This window comes from Chondrus crispus, genomic scaffold (assembly GCF_000350225.1).
Source record: "Chondrus crispus Stackhouse genomic scaffold, scaffold_126, whole genome shotgun sequence".
NCBI classification, from domain to species: Eukaryota; Rhodophyta; class Florideophyceae; order Gigartinales; family Gigartinaceae; genus Chondrus; species Chondrus crispus.
In genome coordinates, this window is record NW_005178990.1 from 179,778 (window position 1) to 198,674 (window position 18,897).

At 52.7% G+C, this 18,897-nt stretch overlaps 10 protein-coding genes; 3 read left to right on the forward strand and 7 right to left on the reverse strand.

The window, feature by feature from the left end:
* The first annotated feature begins 914 nt into the window (after positions 1 to 914).
* Positions 915 to 1,451, forward strand: CHC_T00002116001 (hypothetical protein). Its single transcript, XM_005713056.1, has one exon. It carries the CDS (start codon positions 915 to 917, stop codon positions 1,449 to 1,451), a length of 537 nt encoding a protein of 178 aa, XP_005713113.1.
* An 88-nt stretch (positions 1,452 to 1,539) lies between these two features.
* Positions 1,540 to 2,738, reverse strand: CHC_T00002117001 (hypothetical protein). XM_005713057.1 is given in 3 exon segments: positions 1,540 to 1,856; positions 1,857 to 1,982; positions 2,016 to 2,738. The coding sequence occupies 2 exon segments, from the start codon at positions 2,736 to 2,738 to the stop codon at positions 1,857 to 1,859; spliced, it is 849 nt and encodes a 282-aa protein (XP_005713114.1). The 3' UTR covers positions 1,540 to 1,856.
* A 66-nt stretch (positions 2,739 to 2,804) lies between these two features.
* CHC_T00002118001 (hypothetical protein) lies at positions 2,805 to 3,854 on the reverse strand. Its single transcript, XM_005713058.1, has one exon. It carries the CDS (start codon positions 3,852 to 3,854, stop codon positions 2,805 to 2,807), a length of 1,050 nt encoding a protein of 349 aa, XP_005713115.1.
* Positions 3,855 to 3,856: 2 nt separating this feature from the next.
* Positions 3,857 to 4,885, reverse strand: CHC_T00002119001 (hypothetical protein). The gene has a single exon (XM_005713059.1). The coding sequence runs from the start codon at positions 4,883 to 4,885 to the stop codon at positions 3,857 to 3,859; it is 1,029 nt and encodes a 342-aa protein (XP_005713116.1).
* A 65-nt stretch (positions 4,886 to 4,950) lies between these two features.
* Positions 4,951 to 5,715, reverse strand: CHC_T00002120001 (hypothetical protein). The gene has a single exon (XM_005713060.1). It carries the CDS (start codon positions 5,713 to 5,715, stop codon positions 4,951 to 4,953), a length of 765 nt encoding a protein of 254 aa, XP_005713117.1.
* A 675-nt stretch (positions 5,716 to 6,390) lies between these two features.
* On the forward strand, positions 6,391 to 6,699 carry CHC_T00002121001 (hypothetical protein). Its single transcript, XM_005713061.1, has one exon. The coding sequence runs from the start codon at positions 6,391 to 6,393 to the stop codon at positions 6,697 to 6,699; it is 309 nt and encodes a 102-aa protein (XP_005713118.1).
* Positions 6,700 to 7,950: 1,251 nt separating this feature from the next.
* CHC_T00002122001 (hypothetical protein) lies at positions 7,951 to 8,307 on the reverse strand. The gene has a single exon (XM_005713062.1). The coding sequence runs from the start codon at positions 8,305 to 8,307 to the stop codon at positions 7,951 to 7,953; it is 357 nt and encodes a 118-aa protein (XP_005713119.1).
* A 3,260-nt stretch (positions 8,308 to 11,567) lies between these two features.
* Positions 11,568 to 15,044, forward strand: CHC_T00002123001 (hypothetical protein). Its single transcript, XM_005713063.1, has 3 exons — positions 11,568 to 13,349; positions 13,386 to 13,676; positions 13,872 to 15,044. The coding sequence occupies exons 1-3, from the start codon at positions 11,568 to 11,570 to the stop codon at positions 15,042 to 15,044; spliced, it is 3,246 nt and encodes a 1,081-aa protein (XP_005713120.1).
* Positions 15,045 to 18,359: 3,315 nt separating this feature from the next.
* Positions 18,360 to 18,539, reverse strand: CHC_T00002124001 (hypothetical protein). The gene has a single exon (XM_005713064.1). It carries the CDS (start codon positions 18,537 to 18,539, stop codon positions 18,360 to 18,362), a length of 180 nt encoding a protein of 59 aa, XP_005713121.1.
* Positions 18,540 to 18,541: 2 nt separating this feature from the next.
* CHC_T00002125001 (hypothetical protein) lies at positions 18,542 to 18,751 on the reverse strand. Its single transcript, XM_005713065.1, has one exon. The coding sequence runs from the start codon at positions 18,749 to 18,751 to the stop codon at positions 18,542 to 18,544; it is 210 nt and encodes a 69-aa protein (XP_005713122.1).
* Between the last annotated feature and the right edge of the window lie 146 nt (positions 18,752 to 18,897).

Consider the following 18,897-nt stretch of genomic DNA (forward strand, 5'->3'; position numbering starts at 1 on the left):
CCAGGAAGGACCTTCCCCCCCCCCTCTCCCGCCTCCTCCCCCCGCGCCCGCGCCGTCCCTCCTCCGCGCCGTCCTGGAAGCAGCCGGCCGTCCTCGCCCTACACGCGCGTGCCTACAACGGCTCGCACCACCTCCTCTCGCTTTTCACGGCGGGCGTCGACACCCAGTCCTTCTCGCGCGTCTTCACGCCGGCGGCCTGCCTCGTAGCGCGCGCCCACGTCTTCCCGCTGCGCGCCACGCGCGCTGCGCGCGCGGAGTGCCTCGTCCCGCGCGCCGCCCTCGCGGACGGCGCACACGTCGAGCTGCTCCTGCTGCATGACCGCGCCCTGCGCGACGCCCAGGCACACCCGACACGCCGCAACGGCGAGCTCTTCGAGCTGCTCCCCGGCGACGTCCACCCCGTCGAGGACGAGGGCAAGCTCACGCTGCACGCGCCCGCTTTACGCGCGCACCTGCGTGAAGGCGGCGGCCCGGGCGTGGCCCGCGTGCGCTCCCACGTGACATGGGCTGACGCGGCCCTGGATACGTCCACCGGCAGGCGGTGGGAGTTGTGCTTGATGACCGCCATGAAGCAGTACCCGTTCCTGCTCCCGCCGTGGCTGGAGTATTACAAGCGCATGGGCGTCGACCAGGTGTTTGTGTACGATAACGGCGCCACGGAGGATCTGAGGGATGTACTTCGCGGGTGGGAGGGCTTTGCCCAGGCTGTGTGGTGGCCGTGGCCGCGCAGTCAGATGCAGAGTAACAACCACTTTCTCCTCGCAAGTGCCAACCGCTGTCGCTACGTCGCGTTTTTTGACGCCGATGAGTTCGTCATGGTCGGCGGCCAGCCCGGGAGGGAGGGCGGCTTGAAGCGCTACGTCAAACTCAGAAACGCGCAGGGGTTCAACCAGATCTCGTTCCGCTTTCTGGTCATGGTCAACTCAGGGTTTGTCCGTCGACCAAAAGGCGACTTGCCGGAGCTCTATGTCCACAGAGCCGCAGAGCAGCCCATGTCAAGTGGCAAGGTCGTGATTGAGCGAGATCGGGAATGGATCGACCACAAGATTCATATTGTCAAGGGGAAGGGGCAAAAGATGTATTGGAACACGACGCTGGAGTTGGATCCGAATACGCTAGAGCACAGCGCGATGGTCGTGCATTATACGCACAGGTCGTGGGAGGACTTTGTGGCGAAGAACGAGGTCGGCGGCGCGAGTGTTATGACCACGGGGAGGCCGCCGAAAAAGCTCGACAAAGACAAGCCCGATCCAGAGTATATGAACGAGAACAAGGTGAGGTTTGACGCGTTTCGGAGCAGGTGGCGAAAGACGATGAAGATCAAGAATACAGGGAGGGTCATGGTTACGTGGAGGAGGAATGGGGCGTGGTGTACGGCGCGATATTGTCCGTCGTGTTGGCGCAGAGAGTTGGAAGGGACTAGATGTGAGCCAGGGAAGTTGACAACGTAAAGAGCATTCGAGGATTGTAGCAATAGAGAACTCGCGGCGCAGCGTCTCTTGTAGACATGCAACTTTGGCACCGGCGAATACGTGTTTGTGTACGTAACTTTCCTCTAACATGTTACCTCCTGAGAGTAAGACTAGCTCAACAGCTGCTGGGAGGTATCCTGTACGGCCGTGGAGGGCTCTCTCTGATTCGTGTCTGCCGTGCAGATGTTAGGGCCACCGCGTAGGATTTTGATTTGGTTTTGGAATCATGATTACCCTTTGTGCAGTCAAGTGATCCCATGGTTTCGTCCGCGTAGCCAGTGCAGCGATGAGATCTTTGTAGTTTCGTCTTTGACGAACATAGTAAAAAGATACTCGAAGATGGTTAGATGCCGGCCGAGACGCCCGAAGAGTCGTTCACATGTCTCACAAAGGCGTCTTCTTCGGCACCCCCGGCAACCTCGGAAACGCCCGTGGCGTAGCCTTCACCTTTCTTACGGCCACAATACACTTCTTCCTTCCGTCAACATCTTCCGTCTCTTCCCCCTGCCCCTGCATCCACTCCCACGGCCACGCTTCGCGCACACTTTCCAGCTTCCCGCCCAGCCTTCTGATGGCCTCCTTCGCGGCGGCGATCTCCTCAGCGCCCGCGCCCACGCTCTTCTGCGCGAATAACGCGCCCCCCACCTTTGCCAGCGGCACGCACAGTTCGCAGCAAACGCGCATTTCCGCCAACGACCGTGCCACGACCGCGTCATACCGCCCCCGATGCATCTTACTCTGCCCGACCTCCTCTGCCCTCCCCCACACGGACGAAACGTTGGGCAGGGCCAGCTCGCGCTCCACGAGGTCGTGGAAGCGCGTCTTCTTGCGCGCGGCCTCGAGCAGCGTGACGTCCCACTGCGGCCTCGCGATGGCCAGGACGAGCCCCGGGAACCCCGCGCCCGTGCCGACATCGACGACGAGCAGCCCGGTGGCAGCGGCCGCGGCCTCCGCGTCCAGCGCCGGTAGCAGGCTCAGCGCGTCCACGACGTGCTTGAGCAGCACGGCATCGCGCGTGCGGATCGCCGTGAGGTTGTACCGCTTGCTCTCGCTCAGCAGCAGATCCGTGAGCCGCACGAGGGTGTTGAGCCGCGCCACGTCCAGGCCCTGCGAGTGGGCCGCGCGGCGCAGCACCGCGTGCGCGGGGGCGATGTTTTGCTGCGTCGCGCAGCCGCGCAGCGCCACGCGCCGCAGTGGCCGCGCTCGGCATGCAGATCGCAGCACGTGACGCGCGCGCCGGGTCGGCAGCGAGACGGCGAAAGCCATGCGGCAGGGGGTGGGCCACGGAGCCATGTAGACAAAGATGGTGCGCGGGGGCGGCGGGCGAGGAGGTTAGAAATATTGCAATGAGATCGGGGAGGATTTGTGGGTGGGGACCCGATTTTGGCGGGTAAGGAACCTGTCCGAGGCCCCACTCGTGTCCCCGGTCGGCTGTTCAACGGCCAGGTGCACGGGGACCTCTCCGCTGCCGACCGTATGACTCAAGCTGACGGGTGGCGCTCCTACACCCCAAGTACCAAGTCTGTCACCCCTGTCACCCGTACTTAGCTCCCGTGCGGGTACTGGGCCACAATCCGTCGTTGGGGGGCGAGGAGCCTGGTGGCGTAGGTCGGCCGACCCGACCGAGAAACGTCCCGGGCCAGCAGTGAACAGGTCAGTCTCGGTGACGTTGACCCCATGCTGCACGATGACACGTGAGTCCGCCCACAGCGTATCTAGCCGTAGGCCAGCAGCCCGAGCCGTCCGCATTCCATTCTCGGTCAAAATCCGGTCCGCGGAATCCTGGTCGCCGGCCCGAAGTGACTTGATTGCCTCCTCAAAAACAGGGATTAGGGCGTTGGACACTGCCGACCACCCTTTGTTGAGCAAAAGGTACGATTTGTCCTCCGAGCACAACGCGCAGCAGCGGTAGCACCCGATGGCCCTCCAACCCTTCCAGCTAATCAACACCCCGGGAAGTCGGACTAACCCGGAACAGCCGTGTCTCGGGCACCCGGTAAGACTGCCTGTACGGCGTCGCGGGGACTCGCGGACAAGTATCATGTGCACGCCCCCCTCTTCGACATTATGGTTGAGCCAATCCCGTGCACTCCGCATAGCTGTTGAGGCCCGAACGTCGCGAGGGGTGGTAGATGTCCTGCGGGCAATCTGCCGTGCATTGATATGCACGCTCTCCCTAACCGTGACTCGGCTGGTGCTTTCGGTGAAAATCGATATCTGCCCGGACTCCCCCTCTGCGATTCTGACGCACACTCTAGACCTTAGAGTGATGCTGCCCACGGCCTGCCTGGGTTCTTCGTAACCTCCAGGCTCTCTAAAACTCATGCTGAAATCACGTATAGGTGCTATCACCCGACCAGCCGTCATACCAAGCGATAACATATTTAGTTGTCAACTGCTTCATCGCCAAACTTACCTGCAAGATCCGCCCGGTACGTCGCCTCCTCCTTAGTAGCCACTATGTGTATATGCCCGTCACGAGCCGCAAGCCATCTCCGACCCAGTATGGAACATAGCTTCTGCTCATCTGGGTCAAGTATGCCGGTGGCGACAATCTGCCCCGCGTACAAGGGCCCGAGTGATGACCCGTTCCCGTCACAGCACTCCCGAAACAAGGAGAAGAAACAGTTTTCAACGGGGTGCATAGGAATATGGTAGGGGCTTAACGCCATAGTACGTATAGCGTGTACGGCCGGCGTCCTACTGCACCTACCCAACATGCCGTATGAGCTGTCGGCATAAAGACATGAAAGAGCGCTGCCCACCCTGGAACAAGCTGCCATTTTAGGAAATCTGACGTTCGGGTAGCCGGCCACACTCGTCCAGTCGCCATCCATGATCAGACTGAGTGAACGCTCCAGTCTCGAATCAACAAAGGCGCTCCTACCACCGGACCCTACCACGTATACGCCCGACTGCCGGCATCGACCGCACCGCATATCGCCATCGTAATCCACCCATTTCGCGGCATTGGCGGCGTCGTACAGGTCAGTGACGTAAGCGTACAGGTGCACCCCTTCTCCCAACTCGTCGATGAATACCGCTAGGTCGCTACCGCCGCCCAAATCGTCCCAATCCGGTGCGATGGTCCCATCAACAAACGCGTTCACCGTCAGTCTCCTACTGTGGTAGCACTCCTGCGGCCACCACGAAGGGCAAAAAGATTCGCACTCCAGCCAGGCAGGCGGCTTTGTGTCCATGAATGTCTTAGTCATGGACCGCCAGGCGTCCGGCACACCAGCAGGTCGAGAGTGATACCTAACATAAAAGGCCCGACCGACTGCCGGAAATGGCACATTGAACTCGACCGACGGGACATCCCTCAAGGGGGCATCACCTTCTTCGACATCCTGGACCGCACCAGCAGCAACCAGGTTGCCGAACTCATCATACATAGCTCGGGACTCAGCCATATAGCTCAGCCACCCGTGTTTGATGTTAGACGACCATAGTGATACAGCTAAGTCGCTAACCGCATCTATCCAAACCGTAAGACCTCTACATTTAAGCTGAAACCGATGGCCAACCGTTGTATAGCTCCAATCGTGGTATAGAGTCTCCGGACATGCAAATTTTGCACGTATCCAAAGTCGCATACATCCCAGGGAATCGGACAGAGCCCTTCTTCCTGGCACAACTTGGTGGACTGAGCCCACTGTAGAGCAATATGCCGCCGGGAAGCGTTGAACACTCGGATGGAATCTTTGGCACTGTACTCTGGCTTGGGGTCCTCATCACCAGTGGTCCCGATGACGTCGTCGCTACTGTGTGATCTACGCCGCGACCAAGGGTAATCTGGGTCAGGGGGGGACACATCACCACCTCGGCGGCGCGGTCCACGACTAGCATCGCACACACCGACTGTCCCCCAACCTTGCGACTCGCTGTCTGTGAGCGTGCCGCTGAGTGCCGACGACGCGAGGTCGCGCTCCTGCTCCCCGCGTCCATGCCTGTCGGCGCGACTCACAAAGTGAGTCGACTGGCCTTCTATAGCCCGCGTAATGGCACGAACTACAGGATGCGGGTCTTCAACAACATGGTAACTGTTGCGCCTGCAGCCCTGCTCACAATGCTCACGGCATCGTCGGCAGCGCGTGCAGCTTCGCACTGCGTGACAGTCTCCGACCACGCACTTGGGGCACGGACAGTGCGTTTCACACCTTCCACACACATGAGTAGCGTTCCATGCGCATCGAGAAATGCGCCCGGACGACGTGGTAGTGACAAATGAGCACCTAGTCATTGTGGTAGCACATACTCAACCCTCGGGTCCCATGATGAAACCCCCGCACGGTCGGAGGATCGGCCCTGACTACGCCATAAAGCAAAGAGCAGGTCGGTCCCTTCTTTCAGCCATAAAAATGACTGAAGAGTGGTACGCCCCCCTCGACTCGATACAACACCACAAACTAAATTTACCTCGGTGGGCGAGGTACGGAGCCGGAGCAGCGAATGTTGTTACGTCGCTGCAGAGTGGAGAGGAGAAAGCGCGGTAAACGTTTGAATAAACTGCGAAAATTCGTGAGCGGGGAACAGCGAAGCGACGGCTTTTATTTATATAGAAGGTAATTCTTCCAGCAAATTTGTACAATTATTTCACTAAATTTTCTATTTAGTTACACCGGGCCGGGGACACATAACAGTTCAACATCGCATCGACGTCGTCAACCTTCTCAATAGCGCGCTCATACAGCTCCATAGATCGCACCGCGTCACGCTCTACTCCTCGGTACCCTCTTTGAGCAAAACACTGAGGTTCACCATCATCGTACAGACTTTGTGTTCTTCGATCGCAGTTTCGTACAAAAGTTTCGCTTGTCTCTAGCGTCACAACCCACCCCTCGTACCCCTAGCGCAAAAATATTCTGAGGTTAATCATGGCCTGTGTGCTTGAATTCTCATCCTGACTTCCCGCATAATGGAGGGTTTAAACAAGCACATTTCTGATTTTCTCTTTCTCGCACTAGTAAACCGAGAAGCCCACTGTCCGGCAATAGCCAGCACAATCCGAAGTCCTTCTCTTGAAAACAACGTCGCGTATTCGCTTATCGTGCGTTCCAATAAAGCCTTTCTAACAAGATCATACGTCATGAAGTCACACTCGGTCAGCTCTCCTTCAGAGAAAAAGGCTTCCTTACCGAGACCATTGCCTTTTGCTTCCCTCCACTTCACATCCCCGCCACTTCCAACGCACAAGTCCGAAAAATTGGCAATCGTGTCCAACTGATTCCATTTCCGGGAACAAACAATTTGGCATCAAAGGCTTTGATCATTTGCGCTGCTTGTATCAAGTTCAATGTCCTCGCCACATACATCATTGTTGATCCCAAATCCGACAGAATTCTCACACGTCTGAACCGAGCGTAAATTTCATTCCTCTCCAGTGCCGCTACGCTGAGCAAAAAAGTGGCCCTCCCGAAATGTTCATGTCAATCAGATTCTCCGCCCTACCAATCAAGTCCTCGATTTCTTCAGTCTGGTTAGACATCGCTGTGCCACTTTCCACAACCCTCGTGCCTCCCATAAGCAGTGGTTCTCTCACAGTGAGACACTCATCACGGAGACTCACGCATTGCTTCTGCATAACCGACAGAGCATCTCTTTCCCACGATACGGTCAACAGTATAAGGCAACTTCTTGTCTCTCCCAGAAAGGGTCACAGGCCCCAGTGTCAAGGCAGACTGCTCCAGAAGTCTCCCACTCTCAACTGCAAGTTTGCAAAGTTTCTTTCGGAACGGTTTCCATCCCGCCCACAAAATCATGCGCACTCCCTCTTATCGCTGAATCCAGAATCCGCAAACCCGAGTCTATTGCGAGTCTCAACGTACGGAATTCCACTCCTTCCATGATAGCTCCGCAGACAGACCCACAACTTTCTCCCACACCGTTTTCCTTTCTCCACTTTTAAACAAAACAGGTCTCCAAGCCCTGGCCTGTGCATCTTCCTTTCCTTCCACTCATCTTCCAAGTTTTGTTCGCGAGCTCAATCAGCTCCCCGGTCTTCTTCACCATTCGGGTCTCACTCGACACCAAATGAAAGCACCGTTCCTGCAGCGGGAACGCACTCAGACTGACGATGCTTCTCCCCTCCACAATTTCCCCAAGGAAGTTCTCCCTGATCCCCAGCTGCTCCTGCAGATTCTCCAGTGCAAAATCATTGTGCGGCAACGGCTCGAACTCTCTTTCGTCCAGCTTGGTGTTCTGGTGGGCCTCCGTTTTTGACATGTCAACGTTATGCATAACGCCCCCCATGTTCACCAAGATCGCCAGCCACTCCACTCTCTCGATATGAAACCCCTCCATTTCTTTCACCAATGAAACCTGCATCTCCTGCATGATCCCCGATAGCTTCAGAGCGTACGTCCTGTACCCCTTTTCAGCTGACTCCATCATATTTACCTGTCTTGCGTCAAACGGAAAACCCCAGCCTGACTCGGCCACCCCTCGCAATACTTCTGTCTTCGACACATCTGAGTCTTCACCCGTCAGTACGCAACTTTCCAGTCACAGCACTAATCCAGCCATGGCTAACACTCGGCTTACAGCGTAGTCCCGTTGATTCTCGTACTGCTGCATATTGTTCAAACCTGACAAATCTTCGTCCTCTTTTGCGGCAACTCGAAACTCCTTCACCCACCCTCCCAGCCCTTGCGGAGCAAACGCTACAGACCACCGCAGGCAAACCTCCTCTGGTTTGTAAGACATCTGACGCGCTTTCGGCACACTCTCTCCCCCAAAGCATTGCCGCAACACCGTATGATACACGTATCGGATTGTTATGGACAGTACACGCACCAGTATCATTGTGCCCTGGAGAAAAATGTCGCCTTGCCATGAGAGTATGTGGTGATATCCATGTTTTCGATGTGCAGGTGACAACGGGAATTTCCACAAAAAGGCGATTCTCGATGAGTTTGTCGCTGACTAACAGCTCATCCGCCATCTCATCCTCAGACAGGACCTCCGTTTCAAAATGTCCTTCGTTCTGGCCCTTTCCTCGCCTGCGCTTATCTTTGCTCTCTTCGGCATCCAGAAGCATTTTAACTTTCACTTGGAAGCTCACGCTACAAACACACGAAGCTGCCACAAGCCCTACGCTGTCCGCAAGAAGTGCAGCAGCGCAAGTAGCAATGCGACAATCGCCGTGAACACTTCCTTGGTATCGTTCTCAGTTTGAATCGAAATTTAAAGTACGATGTAAATAGCTGGGACACTGGTGTTGGCCAGGTCGAAGTATCCTGCGACGCGTACGTTGTGTGCCTTGCGCCAAGACGGTTAGATAAAGTTGCAAGCGTTCCAGGCCGTCCGGGGCAGGCAGACCGCGCAATAAGCGAACAGGACGATGAAAACGTTGTCTGCGAGATGGCCCAGCACCAAAAGTTTCGGGACAGTTTTCGTCGCACTGTTTGCTTATATCGCGGCCTTCCTGTCGTGGATCGACTTGAACGCTTGCGACTTTATCTCACCGTCGTGGCGCGAAGGCTAAGACGTTGTCTGCAAGATGGACCAGCATCATTGTTCAGGATGGCGAAAAAGGAAATGATCTGGTGTTAAGGAGTACATTTTCGAAAAGTCGCGGGTTGTATTTGGCTTTTGCGGTCACTCTTAAGAGCGACCGTAATAGCCAAATGTTTTCAAAGCAATTACTGTGAAAACAGTCGATTTTCTTTGGTAGGCAAGGGGTGAAATGCTTTTTGATAGCGGAAGAGGAGGGAGGCAGGTGCGAGTGTGGAAAGAGGTGTTTGTCATAGAGTAAGGGGTCACGGGGAATTATTGGGAAGAAGGCAGTAATTCCCTTTCTTACATATTCATTGTTGTCATCGGTTGTTTTAGATTTTAAGACAGTTCATCGACCGTTTAGCGGTCATGCTGTCGTTCCTCGCGAGCTGTTTTTCGTGAGCGAACTGACCTGGGGTTAGTATATAAGGCGGGTCCCTCTGCCTCCATTAGGGAGAAGAAGGGGGCACCAAGAAGGAAAACCAGCAGCACAGTTTCGTCAAGGTCGAGACTCCGTTCGTCGGAAAGACTTTGTGAAATTAAAGCACCGTTTGTCGGTGTTAATTTTTCCTTTAATTTTCTATTCTAAGTAATTCTACATTCATGAATCAAGAATTCTGGAAATCAGACGATATACCTCTGCAGGACCACTCAGTATCCGTTTTTACCGCGCCTCCAATCATCGTGGACTACGTCACAGTTATCTGATCCTGGGTAACACTAGGGTATTGGATTCTATCCGAAGCTGTTGCTACCTGTCAGCCTGCCGTCGCTTAACCTCCTCTTCTCGATCGTTGTTTTTTTTCCCTCGGCCGCTTGTTCAACACGTCTCCTGCTCTTCTCTTTGATCTGCGCGCTTCTCGCAACACAGCGTTAGCGCGGCTCCATAGCACATTGTGCTTGCATTTTTCAAGCTTCCTTTTGGGCTCAGACCCTGCTTGTGATCGACTGGCTGAACTCGTGGACCAGTTGTAGAGCTAAGGACGCCGTAAGCCCGATTTCATCGGCAAGTTGGGGATACGCTCTGCAACTAAGCTTTCCGTCATAGCTCTTGAGTGTGGGATGTGATAGAGTGCTGAAAGCACTTGCTCCCCGAGTAGCGGACTCGGCACCGAGGGTTGGAGTACCCTGACCTAGACAAGGACCTCCCCGGGTAGGGGACCCGCGCTGAGAAGAAGATTTTACAATGTCAACCGAGCCGACTGATGCTACAGATACTGCAGGACCTCAAGGTGGTTCATCAACACTTTCATGCAAGCCATTTCTCAAGCGACATTTCTCGGTCTGAACGATGTCCAGAAGGGCTTCATTACCTCTGTCCGCCTTCTGCAAGACTCTTCACAAGAAGGAGATGCCTTGCTTCGGTCCGTCGCTGACATGTTTCCCCCAGCAGATTTATTCTGCAAAGAGCTTCGAACGCTGCCCTCACTGTACTCGGAGCTCAGAAACGTCCTTGATGGAAGTGGTGCTAACATGGTACAACACTCATCCCGACGCATAATGATGACGCTAGCCCACAACATCTATGAGCAACAGGAAGACCGGCATGCAGCGATCTCCATTGTGCAGAATATCATCGCGTCAGGTCGTCGAAGTCGTGAACAGGTCGACACATCCCAATACACTCAGGTTGTGCCATCTGCAACTGCTTCCGCCAGCCCTAGAGGTAGCTCGGTTGATAAGATCGCGCACAATGTCGCAATGCGACCAAGGGACAAGGATAAGAAATTTTCAGGGGCAATCGGTGAGTGCTGGATGGAGTACGTCGATGAGTATAAGCAAGTAGCAAAGGACTACAGTCTAGGTCCGACACAAAGGCTACAGTACATGCATAACTTGCTTTGTGGTGATGCAAAACGATTTTTCTTGGACAAGGTCGAGGGATACGCTACAGACTTCAACCAAGCTGTTGGAATCGTGGAGAAGGAGTACAACTCGGCTGTGCGCCAGACCAAGGTGAAGAATTTCCTTAACACCTTGAGGATATCGAAGTTCATCAGCGAAGGGGCTGAGACGTCAGAGGCACTCGCAAAGGTCCACAATGTTATCAACAAATTAGCAAGACAGACTCCGGTATCGCACCGTGGAGAGGCACATAAGATAGAGTTCCTGCATCATGCTTTCATTGGGCATGAGTGGTCTAAAGATCCTCTCACTCTAGTTGCGACGAACCAACTGTCGTTTGAGGAATTATACGGAGAACTCGAGAGCTCCTTGCAGCTCGAGAAGGAAGCAGAACTTGCCCAACTTCGAGACAAGCTATCCAACCACAAGAGTCAGTCATTCCCTATCCAAGAGAACGTACATGGAATCATGTACTCCGGACAGGGTCGCTATGGTCGTCGCCCATCTCAACTCAACAACCGCAGTGCCAAGGCTGTCTCCTTCGGCGCCTCACCTTACGCAAAACCATTCGATCCCCTCTCAATTGCGGGTTGCTTTAATTGCAACGACCCTAACCATTTGTTGAGTAAGTGTCCGAAACCTCTAAGTGTTCGTAAGGCCGCAGCAAGTACGCTAGCTTACTACAGCAAGAAGAATGCTACCTCTCCAAGCAACATTCACCTCGTTCTTGCAGAGGTCTGTTATCAGATGGACATGGGACAAAATGGAGATGATGGAAGTACATCGCAGCATGATCTATCCACGTCCTTCGAATCTGCCCCTAACGACACAGAGGTTATTGAGGCTCTCTTATCAAGTGCTGATGTCAACATCAATCTGGCTCATGCAGAAGATTCGCCACTTGGTGGCTCAACGGAGCACGTTGGAAGTTCACAAGCTACGATTGAGGTAGATGCAACTGGGGATTCGGATTGTGAAGGTTATCTGCTCACTGTCTTCGAAGACATGACAGATGAGGATGAAGTAATTATATCCATGAGCACTGATGGCAAGCAAGAGCGCGCAGACTTTCTCGGCGCGTGCATCGACACTGGTGCGCAAAGGTCTGTCATTGGAAAACCCCAAGCCGAAGCTTACTACATTTTCATGGGCATTCCGTTTTGTTTGGAACAATCAGGTCACCCTCGCGTCTACAAGTTTGGAGCACATCGATACAAAGGTCTTGGATCAGTATTCATTCGCATACCCGTGGATAGTAACCAGTTCATCTTCACTGAGGTTCAAGTAGTAGACCTGGATGTACCATTGCTCCTGGGTCTAGAGTTCCTGGACCAATATGGAATGAAGGTCCAAGTGTCGGAGAACTTGCTCACATCGGAAGAAGGCGGGTGGAAACTGCCTTTAACCCGAAAGCTCGGGCATCTCTATCTCGAGTGGTGCACTGAAATGCTATACACCTCTGGGGAACTACGCAAGATCCACAGGCACTTCTTCCATCCTACTTCTGATCGCCTGTACGCTGTGATGAAACGTGCGGATCCAGAACATTGTTCACCCCAGGATCTACACAAACTTGAGGACGTAACTGCCCGTTGTGATGTATGCCAACGACTCAGTCGTGCGCCTAGCCGATTCCGTGTGTCGTTGCCACACAAAGACATTGTCTTCAACCGCATCCTTTGTGTAGATATAATGTTCCTGGATAAGAAGGTTGTGCTGCACTGCGTGGACAAAGACACAAAGTTCAACAGTGCTGCCTTTATTTCAGACCAAACCGTTGACACTCTGTGGTCTACCTACCAGAAGATTTGGTCCTTGCCATATGCCGGACATCCGGAGCATATGCATGCGGACCAAGGGCCACAATTCGAGTCAAGACGCTGGGAGGGCTTGTGTCATCTGGCCGGTATAGAGTTGACGTTGTCTGGAGTTGAAGAACATAACGCGTTAGGTGAAGGCGAAAGATATCACGCATATCTTCGCCAAGTCTACAACAAGTTCAAGGCGGACTTTCCTACCATCGATGCCGAATATGCTCTCCAAATTGCGATCAAGGCAGTCAACGACACCGCAGGGCCAAGGGGGCTGGTGCCGACACTGCTTGTTTTCGGTATCGCTCCACGAACGCTGGTGTCACCACTCGACCTGCCACATCAGAAGAAACGAATGCAGGCGTTGGTGACTGCCAGAAATGAGATGGCAAGAACGATAGCTCAACGACGCATCAACACAGCTCTGAGTTCCAATGTACCTGCAGCTGCGGCATCCGACATGACAATAGGTACATACGTCCTCGTCCATCGAGAGTCTCCAGTTAGCAAATGGATTGGACCTTATCGAATTTGTGATACCTTTGGCAAGCATGTCTTCTTCGACGTTAAGGGGCGCTTCGTAAAGTTCTCAGTAGATAAAGTTAAACCATACAAGAGAGACCCATCTGCAGGCGCAATGGAAGATAGGGCAGTCCTACCGCAAGATACCACTAGCGATACTGAACGCAGCAATCAAGAATACTCCAAAGTGTTCGATGACCTAGTTGCAGGCCTGCGTCGAGACGTCGGTGCTCTGAAGCTAGCATCAGATGAGCCTATCCGTGCTGATGAGTTTTGCATCTCGGAAGAGTCTCTGTCGTGTGATGATGTATACTTGACCAAGCTCCTATCCCCGGGTGACCCCGACTGTGACTCGAGCTACTTCCGCGCTGCCCAGTTCGCCGAGGTTCAAGGGCTGAGGGAAAGGGAGACATGGGATGTAGTGAAGAAGAGGGACATGCCCACGGGAGCTAATGTGCTTGGGGGAAGGTTTGTTCTCGCTATCAAGAACTTCGGATTGAAAGAAGAAAAGCCAAAGGCGCGCTACGTTGTGCAAGGCCATCGAGACAAAGAGAAAGACTTTCTTGTTCATAACACAACAAGTCTGCGCCAAAGATCGGTACGCATTATCGTCTCGTTTGCTGCAGTGAAGAAGTACCGGGTGTTCAGCCACGATGTCAAGCAGGCCTATCTACAGAGTGATGAAGAACTTTGGCGATAGATATTCGTTGTGCCGAAGCGGAAGGACTTGCAGTTTTTCGAAATGAGTGCTGATGACGCCCTTGATCTCCGCAAACCGTTGTACGGAAACGGTGACAGTGGCGACTACTGGAGAGTGACATTCGATCGTCATGCAAGGCAGGACTTGAAGATGACACCGACTGATGGTGACCCATCTCTGTTCATCTTAGTTCAAGTTGAGCCGTCTGATGACTCAGCCACAGAAGTCGAGCAGGCGGAGGGGTGCATGGGTAACTACGTCGACGACAGTCTGCTTGCAGGAAACAAGGCTTTCCAAGAGCTCACCAATGCTACACTAAGGAAATTTGAGTCTCGTGAACGCATCTGGGACAGTTTCGAATTTTTTGGATGTGCTATCAAAACCATCGCACCCGGACAGTTCACAATTAGCCAAGTTGACTACCTTTCGAAGGTTGGTCGTGTGCCCGATGACTGCAGCTTCAACTTGTATCGAAGTGTGCGGGCCGAAGCTGCATGGGCCACACATACCCGTCCAGATGTTAGCTGTGCAGTTAATCGTGCGGCACAAGTGCCGAAAGGAGAAGGAGAGGATGTAAGCTCTGTTCATGTTTCCGTTCTCAACAGCGCTATAAAGCGCATGAAGTCATCTCCCGAACTTTCGTTAAGATTCGACCATCTGGATGAATCGACACTGCAGCTCCGCGCATATACAGATGCCTCGTTTGGTGCAAATGAAGATTTCTCATCTCAACTTGGGTATATCGTTTTACTGTGTGATTCGAGCAACCGTTGTCACATCTTGGACTTTGCAAGTAAGAAGTCCAAGCGCATTGTGCGCTGCATTCTAGGTGGGGAGGTATACGCTTTCACGGAAGGTTTCGACTGCGCGTTTGTTCTCCGCCACGACTTGCAGAAGCTCTACGGTCGTACAATTCCTTTGCAGATGCGAACTGACTCTAAGCAAATGTTCGACGTCATCATGAAGGCCTCGCACACGTCTGAAAGAAGGCTCATGATAGATATTGCCGCTGCGCGTGAGGCGTACAATGAAAATGAAATATCCAACGTTGGTTTGGTACGTTCCGAACACAATGTGGCCGATGGACTCACGAAGCCGAAATATTGCAAAGCATTAGAGTCACTGCTACGTACTGGAAAAGATGAAAATCCTGTAGAGCAATGGATCATTCGGGCACCCTCTCGCTCGTCTTTTTAAGTTGTGGGAATGTGGAAAAAGGTGTTTGTCATAGAGTAAGGGGTCACGGGGAATTATTGGGAAGAAGGCAGTAATTCCCTTTCTTACATATTCATTGTTGTCATCGGTTGTTTTAGATTTTAAGACAGTTCATCGACCGTTTAGCGGTCATGCTGTCGTTCCTCGCGAGCTGTTTTTCGTGAGCGAACTGACCTGGGGTTCATATATAAGGCGGGTCCCTCTGCCTCCATTAGGGAGAAGAAGGGGGCACCAAGAAGGAAAACCAGCAGCACAGTTTCGTCAAGGTCGAGACTCCGTTCGTCGGAAAGACTTTGTGAAATTGAAGCACCGTTTGTCAGTGTTAATTTTTCCTTTAATTTTCTATTCTAAGTAATTCTACAGCGACGACGCCGCCGTACGGTATACAGTCAAACCTGGATAAGCGGGACCCGCGATAAGCGGGAACCCTAGATAAGAGCATCTCCACCAAGGCGTGCAACAAATTAGCAAAAGAGCAAAATACTTGCACAGTTGTACAAGCTTTATTGGCTGGGCTATATTTCAAAATTTGCTCATTTGCTATACATATTACTTTTCCCACCGGCGAGAGCTTAGAGGATAGAGGCCGTACAGCCCCAGGGATCAAATCATGGACGGGATCTGGGTTCAAGAAATGGCAGATGATCAACTAGAGAGCAGCACAGAGACACTTCTCGGGATCGACGGTGAGGAGGCGGGAGAAGCGAGGCGCTGGTGTGGTTCGGTCCCAGGAAAGTCTCCCAATGTGAATCGCAATCGCAAAGAAGCAGCGCACAGACTACATCTCGACTACTTCTCAGAATGCCCGGTGTACTCTTCTGACCATTTTACAGACGTTTTCGCGTCTCTATTGCGGTATTCCACCGAATTGTTGAACGTATTCAAACCCATGATCCATACTTCACGCAGCGAGAGGACTGTACAGGTAGAAAGGGTTTCACGACGGTTCAAAAAAACTACGGCAGCCCTTCGCTTGTTGGCATACGGCTGTTGCGCAGACTCGATTGACGAGTACATCCGGATGGGGGAATCTACAGCGTTGGAGTGCCTAGCAAAATTCTGCAGTGCTGTGAACGATGGTGGGTTTGAGACGGATTGCGATGCAACACAGTAAAGAGGTGCTCGGTGTATGTTCGCTCGCAAGTGAAGGCGCGAAGAACTGAACTTTTCTCGGATTTCAAGGTGTTTCGGTTTAGCGCCACTCATTGACCAATCGTAATGCAGCACTTGTACCAAAATATTTGCTGAAATAGAACTTCGGGTGAGAGTCATTTGAGCAAATCAGACTGATTTGCTCGAGGCAATTTCGGCGGTGTTATATTTTTGGCACTTTTCCGGTCTTGTGGGGAAGTCAAACTAGTATACAAATGAGCAATTTATCAAATTTGATCAAATTTGGTATTTTGCTCGTTTGCTACTGTGTTGGTGGAGTTGCTCTAAGTGGGACCACACCCCGTCTCCCATCAAATGACATCTAAAATTTAAATCAAAAATAAACAATGTCTCAAATTCGATAAGCGGGACACTCTAAATAAGATTCTATTTTTATCAAACTCCCATTTTTAACCACAAAATAGGATTTCAGAATACAGTAACAAATTTTCCCGTTTCCGATCTAGCTGTTACGCCCGTAATTACCATTGCGCAACTTTTATCCGTTACATGAAATGGCACACTGCAAAAATGCCCTTTTTCTGGCATAAATATTCACGTAGCAGCCGCTAATAAAACTCAATCGCAGGCAAACACCACAGCCATCCATTTTTTTCTCATCACTCCATCATGCCGCACACCAACCTCTCAATTTTTCAAAAGAAAAAAATCTGCGAGGATTTAAATGATTTAAGGCTCGAAAAGTCACGAATGGCGAAGCAGACAACCCTTGATCAGTTTTTTAAATAAATGTTTGAAGGTTTTGATGTGATTGGTTATGATTCGTATGTATGATAACTTTCGATAAGCGGGACCATTCCATAAGCGGGACCAGTGCATGTCCACCGTAACGTCCCGCTTATCGAGGTTTGACTGTACATAGTTTTGGTGTCGTTCGTTCGTCTCGGTGCACGACATACCGCAAATGTTGAGCTCGGGCTCTGCCTTGATTTCGCGAAAGCCAACAGTCCAATGCAACGGCTCCATGATCGCCGCCATCGCTCGATGGTTGGCTGATGACGATTTAGGGTGTGTACCATTGTAGAATTAATGATTAATCACTATTCTAGCGACGACGGCGCAGCGGAGCGGCCGCGCACCAGCAATATGGGAAATCCATAGATCGAGTGCGAAGAAGTGCCGGGTATGGGTGTGGGAAGGGAAGCGGTAGGGCGTTTGGCCCGGACAGTGGGGGCAGGATTTGGGAGACTCACTGCGTTAGGTAGTGCGTGGCCGCGAGGCCCGCTCGTGCTGGGTCATGGCTGCCACGAGGCCGGTGAGAGGGGGGAAGCTTGGCTGAGAAAGATACAGGACGCTTGCGGAGAATATTTGGGGGTGACGGAGAGGCTGGAAAGGCCATCGGGGTCCTTTGTCGAACGCGCATGGCGTGGCCGTTGTCGCCAGCAGCGGGTGCGGCGGCGGAGGAGACGCTGGAGTTGTGTTCTTCCTCGTCAGGGAGGGTCTGAACTTGCCTGGGTTTGCTTTGCTTGCCCGAGTTTGCCGGTCATTTATTAATTTATTAATGTAAGTACACGCCTTCCCCTTACGTTAGTAGTGGACAGGTGTCCCAGAGCGACGGTGCTGACTTACAGAGGCATACAGCGCCATAAATTGCCAGAACGCAACGGGGAGGACACTGTGGGTTCTACAAATTCGCTCCGAGGACGCATCGACAGGGACGTGACATGCTGCAGCGTCAAACAACTTCGCCCCAGGGACGCGTCGACATGGACGCGAGACGCTGCAGCGTCGCTCGCTTCCGACCCATAACGTGGCCATTGCGGGTGATCCCAGATCACCGGGATAAATAATTGATCTCACCCCCTACTTCTCTCCTTACTACTCCGCGGGATAGCGTATCTATCGCCGGCGCTGTTTGGTCAAAAAACGGATCTACAAACACTGCCCAGTATCGCCGTTTGCCTCCCCTCCTTTCTTCTCAATCTAATCACTCCTACGCAATGCACGGCAATAGAATCATCACTGCTACGACCGCACTAACCGCAACCGCAGCTCTATTCTCCCTCCTTTCATTGCACCAAGCTATTTCAAACTATCCTCGACCCCGAAAATTCACAAAGCCCTTAGATCTCGGACGGGGATGGACTTTTGTCAGAGCCAACAGGATTTTTAACGACAAAGAATTCAGTCGTACATACCGTATGGAGGGAGGGATAATATTTGGTCAGAAACGTCCGCTGCAGACGAGGAAGCAATAGTGAGAGACTTTGCGTTGGTGGCCCCCGTCTTCCGAATGGTGGGAGTCAGAGAGATGCGCCAGAGGCGCGGAGAACGGCGCACGTGGCATTGAGGTGTGGAAGCCATTTTCAGGAAAGTAGTCGGCAGAGAGGTGCTTCGTAGAGTTGGGTTGCCTTTGCGAGATGGCAGGTGCATAGATTTTTGCAAAGGGGGAGTTGAGGATGTTTTCGGCAAGGGGCAAGCACTGCGTCCACCGGAGCACAGCGTCCAAATTCGAAAGTTACAAACTTACAAAAGTAGCCAATATATGATTGACATTTGTCATTACACACTGACATAACTTGAGCTTGCAGTGTAGGGTCGTACTTAGTTTCAAATCATATATTAACGCCCAGTAGCCAATAGTAGTGCAAATCATGGCTCGGGGCAAGCAAACCCGGGCAAACTCGGGCAAGTTAAGACCCTCCCTCATTCAAGAAGGCTA

Coding starts and splice junctions, on each gene's coding strand:
- CHC_T00002116001 (XM_005713056.1), top strand. CDS start 915: ATGGTCAACTCAGGGTTTGTCCGTCGACCAAAAGGCGACTTGCCGGAG.
- CHC_T00002117001 (XM_005713057.1), bottom strand. CDS start 2,738: ATGGCTTTCGCCGTCTCGCTGCCGACCCGGCGCGCGCGTCACGTGCTG. Junction 1,983..2,015: donor TGGGCGGGAAGCTGGAAAGT/GTGCGCGAAGCG, acceptor GAGTGGATGCAG/GGGCAGGGGGAAGAGACGGA.
- CHC_T00002118001 (XM_005713058.1), bottom strand. CDS start 3,854: ATGTTATCGCTTGGTATGACGGCTGGTCGGGTGATAGCACCTATACGT.
- CHC_T00002119001 (XM_005713059.1), bottom strand. CDS start 4,885: ATGGCTGAGTCCCGAGCTATGTATGATGAGTTCGGCAACCTGGTTGCT.
- CHC_T00002120001 (XM_005713060.1), bottom strand. CDS start 5,715: ATGACTAGGTGCTCATTTGTCACTACCACGTCGTCCGGGCGCATTTCT.
- CHC_T00002121001 (XM_005713061.1), top strand. CDS start 6,391: ATGGAGGGTTTAAACAAGCACATTTCTGATTTTCTCTTTCTCGCACTA.
- CHC_T00002122001 (XM_005713062.1), bottom strand. CDS start 8,307: ATGGCAAGGCGACATTTTTCTCCAGGGCACAATGATACTGGTGCGTGT.
- CHC_T00002123001 (XM_005713063.1), top strand. CDS start 11,568: ATGGGACAAAATGGAGATGATGGAAGTACATCGCAGCATGATCTATCC. Junction 13,350..13,385: donor CCAAAGTGTTCGATGACCTA/GTTGCAGGCCTG, acceptor GGTGCTCTGAAG/CTAGCATCAGATGAGCCTAT. Junction 13,677..13,871: donor AGCCAAAGGCGCGCTACGTT/GTGCAAGGCCAT, acceptor CCGAAGCGGAAG/GACTTGCAGTTTTTCGAAAT.
- CHC_T00002124001 (XM_005713064.1), bottom strand. CDS start 18,539: ATGGCTTCCACACCTCAATGCCACGTGCGCCGTTCTCCGCGCCTCTGG.
- CHC_T00002125001 (XM_005713065.1), bottom strand. CDS start 18,751: ATGTCAGTGTGTAATGACAAATGTCAATCATATATTGGCTACTTTTGT.